At 48.5% G+C, this 21,267-nt stretch overlaps 1 protein-coding gene across 3 annotated transcripts in view; it reads right to left on the bottom strand.

Annotated features, from left to right (window-relative positions):
* Kcnip3 (potassium voltage-gated channel interacting protein 3) overlaps positions 1-21,267 on the bottom strand; it is a 79,001-nt gene that overhangs the window by 19,567 nt on the left and 38,167 nt on the right. Inside the window, exon 1 of one of the 3 annotated variants that reach the window (XM_004844345.4) lies at positions 17,833-18,084. The exons of the other annotated variants lie outside the window; for them this stretch is intronic. Within the exon in view, the coding sequence (XP_004844402.1) occupies positions 17,833-17,935 (103 nt within the window). The 5' untranslated portion in view covers positions 17,936-18,084. Of the gene's footprint in view, positions 1-17,832; positions 18,085-21,267 lie in introns of those variants that run through there. 3 annotated transcript variants of the gene reach the window in all.

The following is a 21,267-nucleotide window of genomic DNA, read 5'->3' as shown; positions in this document are numbered from 1 at the left end:
TATCAGATTTACCTTCCCAGAGCAAACAACTAAAATTGGAGAAAATATGTGAGACAAGTGTCTCCAGGTTTGGACCACAGCAAGGAGCTGTGATCTCTGAGAACAGGGAAACTGAGGTGAACTCCACATTCCCCCTGGATATCTGCCTGGACACTTTCCAGACCATGGCACAGGGAGGTGGACATAAGTCAGGGAGCAGGGTGTGCAGGGACAGAAGCATCCCAGGAGAGTGTCCTGGATGTCCGTGGGAGGCTTTTCCTTGGGGGCTTGGCTTATGGCTGGGCTCCACATGTTCAGAATGAGACTGTGAGGCTTGGCAGAAAGCAGCTGCAGGGAGGTGGGCAGATGCAATGAGGTAAGGGACAGAGACCTAGGAGGACATAGCAGAATTATGCAGTGATGGCTCAGGCAGAGCGGAGATCCCACCCTAAGCACAGCAGGGGTTCAGCTAAAATTCCAGAACAGTCATGTGTTAGGAGTAAGGCCCCTCCCCTTGAGTAAGGGCACCCCCTGCACCTAAGGACAAAGTGAACACAAACCTACTCTAATAAAACCTAAAATAAACTCTATGAAAATCAAGTGGATCTGCCAACAATTTAACTGTCTGCCAAACTAAAATTCAACATTTGTATTAAGACAGTATTGTCCACATTCCCTACAATGTATCACGTATGGCGTCTTACTTTTGTCTTTTTTTTTGTACCAGGGATAGAACTCGAGACCTTCCACTTGCAAGGCAGGCATCGGAACCGAGCTAAATCCCTGGCCCTACTTTTCTCATTGCTGAGACAAAATACCCTACACTCGGTTTTTTTATAAAATGGAGTACTACTCACCCATAAAGAATGAAAAACTAGAGACATTTATAGCTAAATGGATGCATATCGAGGCCATACTCTTAAGTGAAATAAATAGGACACACATGTGTAAATACTGAATAGTTTCTCTAGTGTGAGAAACTGATAGTGTAAATAAGGATGAAAATGATTAAAATGAATAATTGATAATTTGAAATAGGAAAAAAGGTCCAAAGATGAAGGAATGAAGGGAGGGGAAGGGGAAAGGAAAAGAGGGAAAGGGAAAACTGTGAGAAAAGAAAAAAAAGTGGAAATGAAATCTATGTAAATAGGGAAGGGTGGAGGGAGTGAAGGCTGCACAGGTAATGGGGAAAAAAATAAGAACCAGGATACATCATGTACAGGTACAAACACCCAATGATAAATGTAAACATATCGTATACCTAAAATGTATCAATAAAATGTACCAATAAAATTAAAAAAAAATACCCCACACTCGAAGTTAAGGGAGGAAAAGTTTATTTAAAGTTCAGGAAAAGTTTATTTCAGTTCATAGTTGGCTGGCTCCAAGGAAAGGTGGCATGGCAGAGGAGCGTTGCAGAGGAGAAACAGCTATGGCAGGCAGAAGGCAGAAGTCAGCAAGGCAAGTGAGAAGTGTCCACTGGCAATAGCGGCTTCTTCCCGTCCATTCCATTCCGTCCATTTATATTCTATCTAGGCTACCCACCCTTAGGGCAAGTAGCACTCACACCCAGGACTATGTCAAACCAATCAGTGGACTAATTTAGTAATTAGACACCCTTAATCCCAGCATCACACATTCTAGATCCAGCCAGCTCTGAAAAGGCCCCACACCCATGACCACATGAGACTCTGGGGGACATCTAGATACAAGCCATAACATATGGTGTTCAACATATAATAAATACTTAAAGGACAGGAGGAAAAAGAGGAAAATGTGACCATAATAATAAAGGAATGAAAAGAATTATTAGATTTTTATTACCAGAATTACTATATAGCAGAGCTTTAAAAACAACAATTTTTACAATGTTGAAAGCATTAAAGTAAAGCAAAGAGCATCAGATGGGAATTCTGGGAGAACAATCACACTAAAAAAGAACCAAATAGAACTTTTTAAACTTGAACAAAACAATGTCTAAAATTAAAATTTACTTGATGGGGCTGGGGATTTAGCTCAGTGGTTTCGCCGCCTGCTGTGCAAGTGTAAGGACCCAAGTTCCATCCCCGGTACCAAAAAAAAAAAAAAAAAAATTTACTTGATGAGTTTAAGAGAAGAGTGGACACTACAGAATAGGTCAGTGAACTTAATGGTCAGTAGAAATTATCCAAACTGAAAGCAGAGAGAAAAAAAATACTGACATCATGCACAGAATCTCAATGAGCATACCAAGCAGCCTAATATAGATTTACAATATCAGAAGCAGAGGAAACATAAACTAGGACATAAAAAAAATTCCCTAAGTTCTTTTTTGTTTGTTTGTTTTTTTGGTACTGGGGGATGGAACTCAGGCCTTTGCACTTGCCAGACAGGCTACGGAACCACTGAGCTAAATACCCAGACCTCCCTAAATTCTTGAAAAATATCAATCTACAGATCCCAAGAAACTCAATAAACCTCCAGAAAGGGGGGAGGGGGACACCATGGACATGGACAAACTGGTGAAAAACAAAGATAAAAAGGTAATTTTACGAGCAGCAGCCAGTGGAGAGGGGAAACCATCAAGAATAGCAGTAAGAAAGACAGCTAGCTGACTGTCAAGTGAAATGGTGGGGATCAAAATAATGGAACAAAACCTTTGAGTGGTTTGTATTCAGCACCTTCCCATTGCTGGGTCAAAATATGTGACATGAACAACTTACAGGAGAAAAGATTTACTTTGGCTCACAGTTTCAGTCTATGGCTGGCTAGCTGGATCCATGTCTTGATGAGGGGTTGGTGGATGAAAGCTGTGCCTCTTAGCAGCCAGGAAGCAGAGAGAGGAAGGAAGAGCCAGGGGGAAAGATAGACCCTTCAAAGCCACGCCCCAGTGACTGACTTCCTCCAACCAGGCCCCACCTGCCAACCATCCTCAACTGTGGACTCATCCATGTGTTAATCCGTTAATGAGGCTAACACCCTCACAATCTAATTGCTTCTCTAGGTGTCTATTAGTCCAATCTGGTTGACAATCAAGACTGTCACATTGTTGAAAGAAAAACTGTTGATCTTGAGTTCTTTTCCCAGTGACATTTTTTTTTAAAAGACTAAAATCAAGTTATTTTCAGAGAAGTAAATGACAGATAATTTGTTGTTAGCAGAACTGTGCTGCTACAAGAAAATGCTAAAGGGAGCGCTGTGGGATGAAGGGAAATGCTATTAAATAGAAACCTAGATCTGTAGGAAATGATGGGATGCTAACAGGAATATTTTGATCTGAATAGAGGTCAAAAAAAATTTGGAGAATGTAGACAAATCAGTACTTGGAAACTTAAAGCATTAAATTCCTATTTTAGAGGGGAAAGGTTTTAAATGAATAATATAAACTTCCACCTTAAAAAAACCAAAAACAGAAGAGTAAAATAAACACAAAGCAAGCAGAAAGAAACAGGAAAAAATAAGAGAAATCAATAAAACTGAAAAATTAAAAACTGAAGAATATCATGGTTATTATTCAAGGTAACTTGAATAATCCCAATGAAATTCCTCACGAACACACATGTAAAACTAAAAAAATTAGCAACCAAAATCCTTGTATGTATAAAAAGAATGATACAGTATGCCAAGTAGGATTTTCTAGGAACATAAACCTGATTCAATCTTTGAAAAGAAATCAACATAATCTACCATGGTAAAAGTCTAAAGAAGACATTAATTGATATGATGTAATTGTATCAACTGATGTAGAAAAGGTATTTGGAAAATTAAATTCATCATGAAAAAAACTTCAATGAATTAAGAATGTCAGGAAACTTCCTCAACTTAGTAAAAAGAAAGTCTATAGTTTATATCAAACTTAATGGTGAAAGACTGATGTTTCCCCCCTAAGATTAGGAAAAAGGCAAGAATATCTGTCCAGTCTACTGCTATCCAATATCATACTGAAAGTTCTAGCCACGGCAATAAGGAAAAAAAAAAAAAGAACAAAGGAAGGGAAGGAAGGAAAAAAGGGAAGGGAGAGAGGAAGCAAGGAAGAAAAGAAGTAAGAGTATACAGGTTAAAATAGAAAGAAAAAACTCACTCTTTCTACTTGCAAATAACGTCTACATAGATATAATTGTCAATGTGGAATCTACCAAGACCAAAACAGAACAAAACAAAGCAAAAACAAACCCTCAATTAAGTGAGTTCCTTAAGGGCACAAGAAACAAAAACATAACCCCCCCCCAAAAAACCCCAATCATGTTTCGAAAGAGCAGCAATGTATAATTAGAAAACAAAATTAATGCAAAGGAGTTGTCTTAGTCTGTTTTCTGTTACTATAACTGAATATCACAGACTGAATAACTTATAAAGAATGAAGATTTTACTCAGCTCATCATTCTGGAATCTGGGAAGTCCAAGGTGGGGGCCCTTCTTACTGGTAGGCACTCTGTTGAGTCCCAAGGGGGCACAGGGCATGATATGGTAAGAGACAGCAAACAAGCCAGAGAGCTTCTGGTATAAAAAACCATTCTAATCTTAATCCATAAAGAGATTAATCCATTTATGAGGGCAGAATCCTGATGACCCAATTACTTCTTCACGGTACCAGGTGATCTCACCTCTGAATACTCCACAAGGAGGATGAAATTTCAACATGAGTTTGGGTGGAGACATTGAAGTCACAGCTGCAGGGATCTTCTGACTGCAGTGGTGATAAAACTGAAGATCCTCATTGCTGTCTCTTTCATAGCTAATGGGGGAAAAGGGTAAGAATGGTGGAGGTTTTCTGTGCTGCCTAAAGCTGACCCTTGAACTTTGGCTTTTTGTTTTGTTTTGTTTTGTTTGGTACCAGGGATCAAACTCGGGTCCTTGCGCTTGTGTAGCAGGCGGCGAAACCACTGAGCTAAATCCCCAGCCCTGAACTTTGATGAGTAGATGAAGGCTCTAGTGTGGACTTTGCCACTAGATAGATGGGAAATGTGCCAAAACAACAATGATGATCAGTCAGGAAGAAGACAAAGCACATTCAAGAACACAGAGACCACCTAGTACTCTGGGAGGCTGAGGCAGGAGGACTGCAAATTCAAGCCCAGCCTGGACAACTTAGCAACTTACCAAGACTGTCTCAAATAAATACATACATACATACATACATAAATAAATGGCTTAGAATGTAGCTTGGTGCAAAGGCCTTGGGTTCAGTTCCCAGTACTAAAAGCAGCAGCAGGAACAACAAAACACAGAGATTAGTCTCTATTTGGAGAAGACCTGTCTGAAACCACTGAAGATAAGTCTGTCATCAGCCTGGATGGTGACAAACTTGCTCATGAGTTAGCAGAGAAACAAATTTTTATAAGAGAAATTAGGGATGGCAAGACAGTTATGATATTACTACAATTCTGCACTATGAGAGGGTACAGAAATGCCCCAGGTGTGGAGCTGCAGAAACCCTCCAGTGTCTTTGTTTACTTGAGTCTCAGACCCATCCTATGTGGGGGTATGGCTGGCCACATGACAGAAGGTTAGCCTTTGGGTGGAGGTGGAAAGGGGTGATTTATAATTTGTTTTTTCAAGCAAGTGGCCCAGTTTTGATCTGCAGACTCATCATGTTTTGAAATTTGCATTAAAATTTTGTCACCTTTTATAAAGAAGTAAATATATTTTACAATTTCCTTTTGAATATATTTGGAATAAAAGTCTCCCACACATGTGGAAAAAAGTAATCAAAATTTTAAACACAGTGTTGTGTACAATTACTTGCCCCACAAATGAGCTACTTAGGTATGCATCTAGCAAAAGATATGCATAATCTGTATCCTACAAAAGATGAAAGAAATCACAGAAAATTTAAATGAAGAGATATACCATGTTCATGGATTGGAAGACTCAATATCACAAAGATATTTATTTATTTATTTTTGGTACTGGGGATCAAACTGGGGTCCTTGAGCATGCAAGGCAGGTGGTGAAACCACTGAGCTAAATCCCTGGCCCCGACAAAGATGTTAATTATCTCCAAAATGGTCTACAGATTTAATACAATTTCTACCAAAAAATCCCAGCAAAGTTTTTGTGCATAGAGACAGAATATTCTAGAATTTACATAGAAAGACAAAGGAGCTGAATAGCTGAAACCATTTAAAAAAATTTTTTTAGCTGAAACAATTTTGCAAAAGAAGAATAAAGATATTGCTAAATAAAAAAGCAAACAGACTGGGAGAAAACATTTGCAAATTACATATCTGACAAAGGACATCCAGAATACATACAGAACTTTGAAATCTCAGCAGCCAGAAATCAAAAAACTCAAATTAATAAATGGGTAAAAGACTTGAGCACTCCACTACAAGGATATGTGGATGGCAAATAAACACATAATAATATTTAACCTCTCTCCCACTGGGGAAAAGTTAAAAACATAATGAAATACTTATTAGAATTGCTCAACCAACAAATACTGACAGTATCAAGGGTGGTGAGGACAGGAGCAACTGGAGCCACACTGCTTTGCTAATGGAGTGAAAGCTAGTACAGCCACTCTGGAAACCAACTATACAGTGTCTTATAAATGAGGCAGACAAGGAACACCTGACTTCCTCATTTTTTCCCGAACCAGCTGGAGGGGGCTTGTGGTTTGGCCAGTGGCCATCATGCCCCTGGCTGTCTGGCTGCCGCTCTCCACTCCAACATGATTGCAGCCAGCCAGCATGGTGCCCTCCTCACTTCCTCCACTTCAGACAGTACTGTACCCTCTCTGAAGAGGGGATGGGGGCGCCCTGCCTGGCTAAGATCAGGGAGGGACCTGGGCCCCTTATGTGCACACCCAACCTTCACACCAATCCTTCCAGAATGTTCCCTGGTCTCTGCCCTGCCCCTCACTGGCCCAGACATGCAGCTTAAATAGCAACGCTCCCAGCCACTCCTCAGGTTGGTCTGGGGGGCTCTCAACTGCATACCGACCTCAATCTGCTGCAGCGCAGGTCTTGTTAAAATAAAGACTGGCTTTAGTGTTCCTGTAAATCTTCTTGTGATTTATTTCTTGGGTAGTATAGGCCCCAAGAGTCCTATAAACCTAGTTGGGATTCTTATCCTGAGTGGTGTGGACAGAGAAGTTGTTTCAAAAGAAAGAGCAATAAACACCCAGAGCTGTTAGCACTGAAGAGCTCCAGAGACCAGCAGCCAACGAAGAACAGCAGCAGAGACCAGCACCTGATAGAGTTGACCTACAGTGTCCAGCACAACCCAGCACTGAATGGTGAAGTCTGGCCGTGGCAGTGAGCAGCAGCTGGCTATGTCAACTGCTGGCATCCAGCATTACCTGGTGTTATCTGGTGACTTCAGGACTGCTAGCAGAGCTGCACTTTTGTGCAAAAGAACCCTAGGCTGACTGGCAACATAAACATACTGTACACTTCATGTAAGTCCTAGAAATTCCACTCCTGGTTATTTACCCAAGTGAAATAACACCTTGTATACATGGTGTGATGGAATGTACAGTGAATCTCTTTTTTCTTTTGTACAGTGAATCTTTAAACAAAAAAAATTATTACAGTAAAAGACACATTGCCATGAGTCCCCCTCAAAATCCTCCCCTTTACTTTGAACACACTTATCTAGTCCTTCTTGCAATTTTCTAAAGCAGTTCTGGAGTCCTCTTTCCTGAGTGTCTTCTTAGTTGTGCTGCTGAGGATGCATTCATGTCCTGAATCAATTCAAAATGTTTACCTTTCATGTATATTTTGACTGTAGAGAAGAGCCAGAAGTTGTGTGATTCCAGATCTGATGAATAAGGTGGGTGAGGACACACGGTCTACCAGTCCCCCTTTCCGCTGAATGTCACCTGGCAGCAGCATCTGCAGTAGTTTTGATCACACCTTGTCAAGACCCTCAGGAAAGAGGACTTCTAGACCTGCTTTAGAACATGGCAGGCATGAGGGGTCAGTATGTTTGAAATAAGGGGAGCATTTTTTTTTTTTTGTTACTGGGGATCGAACTCGGGTCCTTGCGCTTGCGCAGCAGGCAGTGAAACCACTGAGCTAAATTCTCGGCCCCAAGGGGAGTATTTTGAGAGGGATTCATGGCAATATGTCTTTTACTACAATAAACTTATAAATTTAAACATTCATTGTACATTTCTATCACATTGTGTTCTCATACTAACATTTTAGACAAATGTTATGCCAACTTTATTCATAACCCTCCCAAACTGGAAATAATCCAAACACTTTGCAGCCAACACTCTCATGTATCCCTGCAATGGATGCCACATAGCAATAAAAAGGACATATTACTGAAATCTGCAAGAACAGGAATGAATCTCAAATGCAGTCATTAAGTGAATGAATCCAGACTCAGGAGGCCAAATAATGTACAAATCCATTTACACAACATTGTGGAGAAGATAACACTACAGCAAATTAGAGGGAGAAGAGGTCTATGGCTGCCGGGAGCTGAGGTGGAGGGATGGGGAGACAAGGAAAGGGGTGAGACTGGGGGGTGTTTTCTGGGGTGGAATTGTTCTCAATTTTTTTTTTGGTGCTGGCTATCTTACTCAGGACCTTGCGCTTGGGAGGCAGGCGGCAGGACCACTGAGCTAAATCCCGGCCCCTCAGTTTTTGAGACAGGGTCTCACTGTGTAGTTCAGGTTGGCCTTGGACTCACTATGTAGCTCAGGCTGACCTCAAACTCGAAGCAATTCTCCTGCCTCAGCCTCTGGAGTGCTGGGATTACAGGCGTGTGCTACCACGCCCAGCTTCAATCTTGATTATTATAGGGTTCCATGTTGATGCATTTGTCAAAACTCATGCAATGGAATCCCCAAAAGGTGAATTTTACTTGTAAAAATTCAAATGAAATTAAAATTGGAATAGTTACCTATGCGGAGGGAGAGAAAATGAGGGACTAAAAAGGAAAAAATAAACCGAGAGATATTTTAAATGGGTCAAGGCTGCCAACAACCCATTAACTGAAGGATATGATCACTCAATCCCCTCTCAGGGCCAAAGAGCAAAAGAGGACAAAAATCCCAAACCTGCTGCTATTTCTTCCATTTTAAAAAAATGATGAAAATAAGCCTTTTCCTCATCTTCATTTCCCATCTTCACTTCCTCATCCGATTCTCCCCTGAACCCACTCCATGCCAAGCAAACCACTCCTAAGAGGATCCTCAGTGATCTCCAGGCTGTAATCTTGTGGTCAGTACAGCAGTCATCATTTTCAAATCATGTACGGGGACTATAAGAAGGACAATCACACAACCATCTCACTTCTGAAGGTATATGCCAAGTCAAGTGTTAGTGGACTGAATCCAAATGTATTTTTCAAAAAGTACACAGTGATCAAGAAGGCTTTATACAGGACCCGGGATTTAGCTCAGTGGTTCTGCTGCCTGACTCACAAGTGCAAGGACCCGAGTTCAATCTCCAGTGCAAAATAAGAAAAAAAAAAAAAAGAAGGCTTTATCTGGAAGAGTGTAAGAACGGAAAACCATATGAAAATCTTAATGCAGAAAAGCAACTGATAACATTTCCATCTTTTTATAATTAAAATAAACAAACAAGAACTCTCAGCAAACTAGGAGTCAAAGGGAACTTCCTTAACTTGATGGTTTGAATTGCACATCACATATTTATAAAATTTACAGAAAATATTAGATTTAGTGGCAAAAGCTCAGATACATTCTCTTTAAGATTTGGGATTAGACAAGATTGGCAACAATCACCACTAATCAATGCCCTGTCAGTGCTGTAAGGAAATTTAGAAAATGAAATAAATAGTGTTAAGAATTAGGAAGTGAGCCCGACACAATGACACATTCCTGTAATCTCAGCACTGAGGGAGGCTGAGGCAGGAGGATCACAAGTTCTAGTCCCACTTGGGCAACTTAGTGAGAACCTGTCTCGAAATTAAACAAATAAACAAACAAAAAGGTTGAGGCTGTGGCTCAGTGGTAGAACACACTTGGGTTCAAGTTCCAGAACTTGTCTCCCCACACACACAAACAAGTGCATGTGCAAAAGAATTGGGAGAGAAAGGATAAAATTAACATTATTTTAGATGATATGGTCCATGCAGGGACCAAACAAATCAAGACACGAAAATTCAGTAAGGTTGTCAGATAACAGACTAATTTATGAAAAATCAATAGCAAGTCCCTACACCAGGAACAACCTTCTAGAAAACATAATAAAAAATAACATGATAACACATACCAGCAATAAAAATAAAATGTATCCAAGGATTAGCCCAAATCCAAAGGACCTCTATGAAGAAAGAAAATCTAAATAAATGATACATTCCATCTTAGATAGGACAGCATCCTATTGGAAACATACCATTTCTCCCTAGAGTAATCTCTAGGTAAAACCAGTGCAATCCCATAAAAAGCCAGGCCAGGGGGCATGGAGCTTAGTGAAAGGGCACTCGCCTCTCATGGGCAAGGCCCTGGGTTCCATCCCTGGCATTGCCAAAAAAAAAAAAATCCCATTGTAACTTTTGAGAACCTTGAGACCCGCTTGCCTCGAAAGTGTAAGGTCCCGAGTTTGATCCCCAGTACAAAAAAAAAAAAAAAAAAGAGAACCTTGATAAAACTTTCTCTTTATATATATGTGGAGGAATTTTTTAAAAATCCAGGAAAAAAAGAGTTAAGGAGTCTTCCCTATCAGATGCTTATGTATTGGACAGCCGCTAATATAAACTGTGGATTGGTGAAAAGCAAACACACCCAGGAATGGACCAGACAGCTCAGAGACAGGTACCAAGGGCATTTCCTAAAAGCCAGAGAGTGTTCAGATTGCTCAGGACGTAGGGGTAGGACACTGGCTGGCCATGTAAAGGAGGTAAGCCTTGAGTCCTCCTTTCTGCACACAGCAAAGTCTGGCTCCAGGTGACATTGAGCCCCAGAGAGGAAATGTGCACACAGAGTTAATAAAATACAAAGGGTCTCTTGTTAACCTATAGGTGTAGAAAGACTTTTTCTTTTTTGTGGCCTGGGGATTGAACCCTAGGGTCTTCACATGGAGCTTCATCCCCTGCCCTTTCTTAGTTTTTATTTTGAGACCAGGTCTCACTAAATTGCCAAATTGCCCAAGCTGGGTTTAAATTTGTGACTCTCCTGACTCAGCCTCCCAGTGTTGGGATTACAGGCTTGCAGCACCATGCCTGGCTGGATTTCCACAAAGGAAAAACCTGATAAATTCAATTACATCAAAATGAAGGACTTCTGGGCCGGGGATTTCGCGCAGTAGCACTGTGCCTGCCTTTCAAGCACAAGGTCCTGAGTTCGATCCCCAGTACAAAAAAAAGGACTTCTATTCAACAAAGTACAGAGCTAGACACTGAAGAGAATGTTGTCAATATCTAGAACTGATGCCAGAGAAGAAATCCAAATAGACAAATAAATCTGTGAAAGAGGGCTCCAGGTCAGTAGTAAACAGGAAAATGCAAATCATGTTAAGAATGCAACATCTCCTAAACTGGCAAGAAATAATAATGATCAACAAAGAAGTCTGACAATGCCAAGTTCAGTGGTAATGCTTAAACCTTCTAGTAGTGGATGTGCAAACTGGTATGACCACTGTGGAAACCTTCTTTGCATTTACTAATGTTGCATAAGTTGTATAAAACTAACACTCATCTTGTATAAAATTAACACTGGTCTAGGAACTAGGACTCCTCTCTTCTAGATAAATATGCTAAACTCAAGCATCTGGGAGATACATGCAAAAAGAGTCATTAGAGCACTCTTTATAATCACAATAGCTTGAATCAACTAAATGTCCACCAACAACAGAGCAGATGAATGTATTTTGGAGTATGTACCTGGAAAAATATTATGATGCAGCAGTGAACAATGGATTAACTGTAATAACACACCCCAAAATGAACAGGTCTCAGAAACATGTTGAATGAAAAACCAGACCTAGGAAACAAACATGATTCCACTTTTTAAAATAAAAGTCAAAGCCAAGAATAATGCAATAATAGCTTTGTGGGGATACATAAGACATAAAATCATAAATAAAAGTCAAGGACTGACAAATACAAAATCCTGGCATGGTAACCCCTGCAGGGTGGGATGGGGGGAATGGTTCTTGGTAACTCACATGTTATATGTAGATGTGTATGTTTGTGTTTATTAGAAGTTGACTGAAATGTCATTTTGGGGTGGGGGACAAGCACACCACATCAGAGGCTCAGAAAACAAGCAAAGGACAGAAATCCCCAGACAACTGGTCAAAGGCTATGAACAGGAGGTGATAGATAATGAAACCCCAAAGTTCACATGCACACACAGAGGTGTCTGGGTCCCATTAAACCTCCAAGATCTGAAAGCTGCTCCAGTGCAGCTGGTCGGGGCACAGGGCTCACCCATCCCTTGCACTTCCTATCATCTGCCCTGGGATGTCTGGGAGGGGCTCAAGGAAAGGTGTCCAAACTCAGCTCCGGGTCTCCCCCAAAGCAGTGCCATCTGCAGCCTCCCCAGCTCAGCCACCCCCTCCCCTGGGCCCCCTCCACGGCCCCACCCAGGCCCCGCTTCTGCTCCAGACGCAGGTTCTTCAGAGTCCTGCAGCTCTCTACACCCCAGGCTCCCCCAAGCAAAGGACCTAAATGGCCCTCATCTCCCAGGACCCCCCTCTGGAGACACACTGATGGCCCTGCAACCCTCAAGCCTACCAGGCAGCCCCAGCCCACACAGGGCCTCCTCTTGTTGGCCTCTGTCCAAATGCCACTCCTCTGAGGGGATGCCCCATGACTGCCTATCCCCCTCTTTCTCATTTGGCTGCCACTCCCTGGTACATGTATATTTCTCTGCTTGGCAGTGCTATGGACTAAAGCATGTCCCCCAAATTCACAGCAGAAGCCCAAATGGCCACGGGGAAGATGTTACCAGATGGCCATTAGGAGCTCACTGCTGTGGCTAGCAGGAGCCGCCCCACCCCCCCACCCCCCGCCCCAGGTCTCCAACAAGGCTTGGTCCCAGGGTGGAATTGCTGGGAGGCACTATGGACTCCTAGGTCCCAGGTAACTGGGGAGGGTCACCCAAGGGGACAGCGGGATCCCACCTGCCTGGCTCTCTCTACTTCCTGGCTTGAGATGTGACTGCCTGCAGTGACACAAGTTCTCCCCATGGCCTTCATGCCACCCTCCAGAGGCCCAGATCAACAGGCCACCTGATCTTGGACTTGAGCCTCCATAAACTGAGCCAAAATAAACCTCTGCTTCCTAAGTAGCTGGTGCCAGGTATTTTGTTATAGTAGTGCAAAGCCAGTTAATACAGTAACTAAGGTAAAATAGGGTCACATGGATGGGACCCTAATCCTATAGGACTAGTGGCCTTAGAGAGGGAGGGAGGTGGGGAAGCAGAGCAAGAAGATAGCCACTCATAAGCAAGAAGAGTCCTCAACAAGACCCTACCCTTCCAGCACCCTGGTCTGAGACTTCTAGCCCTCTGCCATGGCAGCCTGAGCAGGCTAAGACTGGGGGTTGACTGTGGGTCTCTCCTTGTCTTTGGGGACATGAGCAAGGATCCCGCTTGCCCCATACAGCAGCCCCTGGACACCTGCTGGCCTTAATGGCCACGGCTCTGGGCAGTCTGCAGGCTGACTCTGGCCCTGCCACTCCCTGCAGCTTACACCTGTGGGCACAGAGGGGTGGCAGAGTCAGAGAGAGGTGATATTCCAATATAGCCCCAGTGACAGCAGACAAGGGGGTCAAAATGAGCCAAGGTGTAGGTGGATACAGGTGCCACTGAAGTGCCTGATGCAGGGAAAGGTTTTCTCATCTCCATTCCAGAACGGCCACCATGGCGGCAGGTGCCACAGTGAAGCAACAAAGAATGGAATGAAGGGGACTTGCAGATTTCCCAGACCCCAGCCACTGACAACCAGGCGGGAAGGCAGAGCCTGTGCCCAGCCACATGGTGATTGCTGGTGCCATCAGAGGTGATGAAGAGGCAAGAAGATGTTGCGTGGCCCTCAATGTCACAGAGCACTGCCTGCGGGAACTCCATCGGGACCTTGCACTATACATTTAGATGCCAGCTTGTAGATGTGTCTCCTACCACCCCTGTGCTACACGTCCCTGGCTTAGCCTCCTGCCCCTGCTCCAGGATTGGCTTAGGAGCAGATACCTGGGAATCCAAGAATCACAGACTTGACAGGCTGCAGACAGTGCCCAGGCAGGGCAGTGGTCCCTTCTGGATGGGTCTGGTCAACAATCACAATGACCACAGGAGGCCTGATGCCTGCTGGAGGGTCAGGGCTTGGGGACCCCGGAGTCTCACAGTGCTATGTCTCCACCAAATGCTGAAGGCTGGCACCCTCTTTCCAGGCCGTGCTGCTCCATCTTTCGGATGTTCCACTTGTATTTTTTTTAAACAGCAACTGTGCCAGGCAGAATGATGGCTGCCCAAATACATCCGTATCCCAGTCCCTGGAACCTGTGAGTGTGTCTGGCCACACGACACGCAGGTACATGGATTGCCAGTGGACCTCACAACAGGGGAAGGGTGCTGGGTTGTCCAGGTGGGCCCAGTGCAAGATGGGGGTCCTTGGAAGTGGAAGAGGCCATCGGAAGGGGAGCTAGTGGGGAATCATGGCGCACATCTGTAATCTCAGCATTCTAGGAGGCTGATGCTGGAGGATCATGTTTGAGCCCTGCTTGAGCAACTTAACTTACTGAGACCCTGTCTCAAAATGTGAATAAATCAATCAAAGGGACTAGAGACATAGATCAGGGTGAAGGCCCTTAGGGAGGTACACGACTGGACAGAGCAATGGTCGCCAAGCCTGGGCACTCAAACTTGGGCACATGTGGGTAAGAGTAAGCTGCAGAGGTGGGGTGCAACCTGAAGGTGTCCAGGTGAGGCAGGTACTGATACTGGGGAACACACTTTGAGAACCCCTATCCATGAAGACCTTACCCTGGGTTCTCAGCTCTGGTTGCTCATGAGAAAAGCTTCTGAAAATCCCAGTGTCTGGGGTCCGCCCCATGTGTGGGGGTGGCACAGTGGATATTTTAAAAGCTGGCCAGATGATTACAGCAAGCAGCCCACTGAGAATCAAAGCCCCTCACAGCCTGGCTATCCTCTCCACCAAGTCCAGGCTGCAGCTCCGAATTTGCTCTGTTCCAGCCACACTCACCCCCTCGACACTGACACCCCCACCTCCAGCCCCCTAGGGGCCTCTCCATGGCCATGTGGCCAGGATGTGGCTGCAGGCTCCTGGGGAAGGGCTGGAGAAGCCGAGTGTTCTTTCCTCCTCCTCCTCCGAAAGATTCCCCTCCTCCAGATTTCCCACATCCTCCCCGAGCTCCACCAGGTGCCAGGCATGCTCCAGGCACAGGGCACCACTGTGGGCAGAATGGTCCCTGTGCCCACGAGCTTGGCACCTGGCAGACAGAAGACAAACTGACAAAGAGACCAGGACATTCAGTGCCTCATGATGGGGATGGGGACAACTGGGGTAATGAGGGTTGGGCTCCTGCAGGGTAAGCACCTGTGTCCTGGGGCCCAGCAGCCCCCACCCCAGCCTGCAGCCAGGCTCAGTGAGGAGGCTCAGGGGCCAGCTCTGGACCTTTTGGGAACACAAAGCCCAGGCAGAAGGCTGTTTTATCCCTCCAGGAAAAACACCAAACCTGCAAAAATGCCCTGACCCGGCCTTCATGGGCCTCCCTCGCCCACGGGAAACATTGACTTTCAGGTGCCAAGAGAGCAGCTTCGGCCCCCGCCCAGCCCTGCAGGGTCCAGGTTCCAGCACCCAGGTAGGATCCCACTGGTGGCCCTCTGAGGTGTCCCATTCGCTCCCGGTTGGTAACTCTGCCCCCTTACAGATTCGAAGCCCCGAGACACTGAGGATAAGAGACACCCAGCTGCTCATGTGCTGATTTGGTGGAACCTGGGGCACTGGGAACAGCTCATACCCAGGGTGCCTGGACTATCAAAGACCCTCTGACACTGCCCAGCCATCGCACAGACATCTAGAACTTAGAACTCCTTTGATCTAAGCAGGGGGCAGCAGCTGTGATTACAAGGAACTGGCTCCTTGCTGGTTACTAGTGACAATAGTGGCTCCCAAAGGGGGCACACTTTTTATTCACCAAGCAGTGCTGGGGGCCATTAAAGCCCCATGGACTGGTTAAAGCCTGTAGCAGCCCCACTTGACAGATGGTGTCATGGAGGCTCAGCATGGTCAAAGAATTTCAAAGCCCGTTACTGAGATGATGGTCCCAGCTCGGGCTCTGTGTTCCCCTAACTGCATCAAGACCCCAGACCTCCACAGAGTGCGAGAGGGCACGTATACCTGCAAAGAGAAACTCTTCAGAGCTGGAGTGGGGTTTGGGCAGGTAGGACAAACTATTTGCTGTCTTCGGCATGCTACCCACCTTGTAAGGAAACTCTCACTCCCCAGAAATAGAAAAGGGAAACTTCAGACTGCCCCAGGCCTGAGAGTGATAGGCCAGAGGGGTTGTTTTGGGAACTAAGTGGAGCCAGGCTGGCTGTGCTCCTGCTGCTGGTCCCTGGTGGTCCCAGGAGGGCCTGGGAAACAGAAGGGCAGTGGAAAAGCCATGGATTCCCTGAGCACCCCTAACCCCATCCCCACCTCAGGCTCCAGCTGGGTGAAGGATAGGAGGGGACAGGGGACAGAAATGTCCTGCAAGAGGCAGTGTCCTCAGGGCCCAGCAGGGAAACTTTCATCCCTCCCCATCCCTAATCCAGTCCCAAGAACCTGTATAATACTCCCCACAAGCTGGCAGGCTCAGGGGGTCCAACCCAGTGACTGCCTGGCTCTGACAACTTTCCTCACCAGCTAAAACCTAAAGCTCAAGGAGGCAGCTCCGGGGCCGCCTTGACTTGTCCCTTCTCTCTCGGTCTCACGGACTCACTCTGGAAAGGGGTGTGACAGCCAGATGGCTTCTCAGTGACCAGTCACCACGGACTTCAGGAAGGCAGCCAGCCACCCCTGGGCTCTGGAGCAGTAGGAGGGCCTTGCCTCTTGGCTCTGTGCCCCTCCTGCCCTTGGCAGGAGTTGGGGCCCATCCCCATGCCCAGGGAACTGCTGGGCATCTTAGAGGGAGGGCCAGGTCACCTTCTTCTGGGCCTCTGGGTTCCAGTCCCAGGAGCTGGAGCCTGGAAAGGTCAGCAGGGTGCTGAGGCATCTCCTCAGAGCTGGCAGCCAGTGCCTTCTCCACCAAACAGAGGTGCAGGACTGCACCTGCATCTTTGGGACTGGGAGGAGGAGGGGCGGTTGCATCCGGGTGTCAGGGTCCCTTGGGGACCAGAAGCACCCTGCAGGACCTCCTCTGAGCACAGGACCTACCAGTGGCTGGGAAGCAGCTCCCAGGGCAGCCTGAGTGTCTGGTTTAGGAGTAGGTCGTCTCCTCCCTTAATATTTCATTGGGGGCGGATATGTGGCTCCAGCAGATTTGGCTACTGATCCCATAGGCCTGAGCTTCGCCTGCGAAGCTGCAACTCGACACCCTGTGCAGAGGAAGCCGTCAGCCCTATCACACTGTGGAGGTTTCAGGTCTCTGGCAGCTGCCTTGCGCCTCACACTGAGTGAGGGTCCTTCTGTCATCTTCAACCCGCGTCACCTCCTGTCACTGGGCGGCCCTAGCCAGGGCGCCTGAGACCAGCAGGCTAGGACAGCCAGGGAGGGATGCAGGCTCAAGGTGTCAGTCTTCAAGCGCGTTAGTCCCGTGCCCTTTGGGGCTCCTCAGAGCCGAGCCCTCTCTGCCTCCTTAATCTTAGGCCCAGCGCCCCGCCGCCCGAGAGGGGTTCTCAGGGCCCAGCGCGCCCCAGCAGCTCCTCGCGGGGTCCCCGAGGGCGCGGGCTTAGCTCCCTCCCCAGAGACTGCAGGCCCCGGCTGAGGGTCGGTGGCCGCACGTTACCTTCCATGGACATGGGCTCCAGGATGCCGAACTGCTTGAGGACGGCGATGAACAGCAGCACCACCACAGCCATGGCGCACAGCTCCATGCCCTGGATGCCCATGGCGCCCGGGGCTGCTAGGGCCGGGGCTCACCCCTCGCCTGCGCGCTGCCTCGGGAGGCTCCGGGCCCCGCGCTGCCCGCCCGGCCTCTCGGGGCGGCGACGGCGGCTCACATGCCCCCCGCAGGCGGGGCTGCGGTGTTGGCCTGGCCGGGACCCCGCGGAGGGCGGCGGCAAGTGGGACCTGCCGGGAGAGCTCGGGTGCGGTGCAGGGAGCCGAGGCAAGCGCAACTTTCCCAATCAGTTCGCAAACTTCGAGGCGCGGCACGGCGCGGAGCTCGAGGGGCCGGCGCAGGTTGGCGGCGCCTCCATCCCCGGGCGGCCCCAGCGCCGTTGTCGACCCCCGCTGCTGCCCCGAGGGCGCAGGGGCACGGAGGCGGCAGCTGGTGGTCCCGGGCGCTCCAAGCCGCCCCAGCCTCCATCGCGGCTCCCCGGGCGCTCATTGGCCTAGGCGGGGCGACCCCTCGGGGAGGCGTCCTCGGCGTCCCCCCGCCCTGCTCGACCAGGAAGGGGCGGAGGGAGCCACCCCGCCCCACGCGATCCGGCCAGGGACAGAGCCTGGCATGTCGCCACGGCTCCCGGCCCGCCCCCCGGAGGCCGCGCGGTCTGCGGTTTCACCCCCCGCCCGCTCGAGTTAGAGGCCGAGGGGCCGCGGGAGCCAGGTGCCCGGGAGGAAGGGCGCGAGGCGGCGCTCTCAGCCGCGAGTCGGGGCCGCGCTGCACTCGGGGAGGGGAGCTGAGCCTGGCCTCCCCGCCCCACCCCCCAGCCCAATGAGTTGGCGGGCGGAGGATCCGGGAAGCCTGCACTCTCGGGGTTACTTCCCGCAACCTCAGCCTTCGGCTGGAGACGGAACTTGGCCCTGATCTGGCCCCCTTTAAAAGTGAAGTTGGTATACAAGTTCTCCAGTTCTGGTAATTTGCGTGCACCCCAGGCTTTAGGGGCAAGCGCAGGCGGGCTGTGGCACGAATGTCTACGGAGCTGAGTGCAAGTCCTAACTTTGCCGCGTGACCTTGACCGAGTCACGGGCTTGCAACCACCTTCCTCATAAAGGACGGATCTACCTTTCCGGCCGCGGGGAATTGCTAAAGGGCTGCAGTGTGCTAGGCGCGGGCAGGGCAAGGGCGTGCTAATTAGTTTGTGGCTGGCTTCCTTCCGGCCCCGGGCACGAGATACAGTCTGGAAAGCTGCAGTCCAGGAGAGAAGAGGAGGAAGGACCGGGCGTGGCAGGGTGGAGCCCCGAAGCCCTGGAGGGAGGGAGCCGAGACTCTGTTGCCTCCCAGCGGCGCTTCGCACGGCAGCGTCCTCGCCCGACCCGACCCGGAGTTTAGACAGCGGGAAGCGTCCAGAGCTGTGGACAATCAATCTTCCCTGATAGAGGGAGGACTTCAGCGCAGCTCCTGGTCTGTTCGTGGGAGCCATTTTGCACCTACGGCCTGAACAATTGCGTTTCCCGAGCGGGCTACCCAGCCAGGCATTCATCAAATGCTGAGCAAGTGCTTGGCCCCAGGCGCAGAGCTGGTGCCCAGGTGCAGAGCTCGTGCCCAGGTGCAGAGCTGGTGCCCAGGAGGGATGGAGGGCCACTGCGTGTGCTAATGGACTCTGCTGCAGGGCGCACATCTGGCCCAGCTTTTGGGTGTACCCAACGGGCGCCTCTTCCCCCGTTTAACAGCTGAGGAAACCCAGAGAGTGAATTAGCAAAGAGGACTAGTATAACCCAGGCCAGGGACCCCGGAACTTTCCCTGTAGACACCAACATGGAAAGGAGGCCTGCAGCCCAACCTCACAATTTCACAGTCTGGTTACGGGTTTGAGTCTGGTAATATTTTTAAAGACTATAAATGTACAGCTTTTATTTCCAGTTAACCATTGAGTACCCACTGACCTAAGGAAGAGATTTAAGCAGAGAGACTAAGGATCGCAGAGGGAATACTAGGCTTGTTAGAATATTTAAAAGCCTGGGAAGATTAAAGAATCTGCTGCAATAGCCTGACTGAGGGCTCAGTAGTACCTAACCCCTCCAAGCCTCAGTTTCCCCATCCATAAAATGGCAATAATCGACTTCCCCAGGAGTTTGTCAAAGATTGAATGAGGCAGGGCTGGCATGTGGCAGAGGTTTGGAAGCCCGTCATGATGGACCGTCAGAGCTCTGCTGCGCAGCGATAGGTCTGTCTGAGCATGCAAAGGAAGCTGTCTCAAGGGTCCTTTTGAGGCTGCCATCCACCTCATTTCCAAGCCTCAGTTTCCCTCGTGCCCCTGAGCATCCTCCAGGTTCCCAGTGTTAGCCTCAATGGCTGCCCATAAACAGTGAGCTGTAAAGAAGACATTGATCCCTAGGCAATGTAAAATATTAACGATGCCTAAGTGGGTACTGGGCTGAGAGCAGAATGTCCACGAGATATGAGTAGCCTGGGCCATGGGCCTAATGGATGGGAAGCAACCCCCCCACTTGCTCCTCACTTGGGGCCTGTCAGCTCCGAGGCCAACCCAGGTCCACTGAGGCTGGACTGATGGTCCTGTCACCTTCCTTTCCCCAGGAACTAGAGAAGGGAGCTGGTGAGCAAGCCCCCAAGCCCCATGTGTTTCCCCTCACCACCAAGTACCAGGCCAAGCCCCTGCTCCCCAGCTGACCTCTGCCTGCCCTGGCAAGTGTTCACCCTTCCCCAACAGCCCCCAAGTGCATGGAATGGTGGCCCTCATCATCTTGGGGGAAGGGACAGGCCAGGGGCCCAAATGCAAAGAAGTCTCTGCTGGGCAGAGTGATAAAGGTTGCCTCCAAGGTGGGGACAAGATGGGCAATGTGGAGGTGATCAGAGAAGGCCAGGGGTGACCCCCTTTGAAGACCTCAGCGTATCTGGGTAGCACTGCATTCTGGTCTAGTTCGGGAAGTTGTCAAAGCCACTCTGAGCCAGGTGGCAGGCACTCCAAGCCTCAACTTGCCCCCTCACCTGAGGTTACACTCTCCTTTATGAAGGTGCCACTCAGCGCCACCTCCAGGAAGCCCGCCCACCTTATACCAGCCCGGCTTGGCTGCCTACCAACTCCCTAGGCTTCCACTGCCTTTGGGCCCTGCATTTGGGCCCTCTCTCTCCATGCTGCACTGTGCTCCTCTTACTTCTCAACACAGCTTGGCTGTCAGTCCTCAGAGGTGGGCCCTGTCAACCTGATGGGCACTCACTGGTCCCCACCCCCCATGACACCTGCTGCTCCTGGCCACCAGCTGCCAGAGGATTCCATGAGGTCTCCTGTTTTGAGGTTGAAGAGCTGGACCCCCGAGGTTTCCTGGTCCGGTTCCAGCCCTCCTGGGGCCCGGGGAACAGGCCTCCTTTGGTTTTAGC

This window comes from Heterocephalus glaber, unplaced genomic scaffold (genome assembly GCF_053883595.1).
Source record: "Heterocephalus glaber isolate CG9 unplaced genomic scaffold, H.glaber_assembly_v1.0 deba00000470, whole genome shotgun sequence".
Classification (NCBI taxonomy): domain Eukaryota; kingdom Metazoa; phylum Chordata; class Mammalia; order Rodentia; family Bathyergidae; genus Heterocephalus; species Heterocephalus glaber.
Note: the sequence above shows the minus strand (reverse complement) of the source record. Positions and strands in the feature narration are given on the sequence as shown.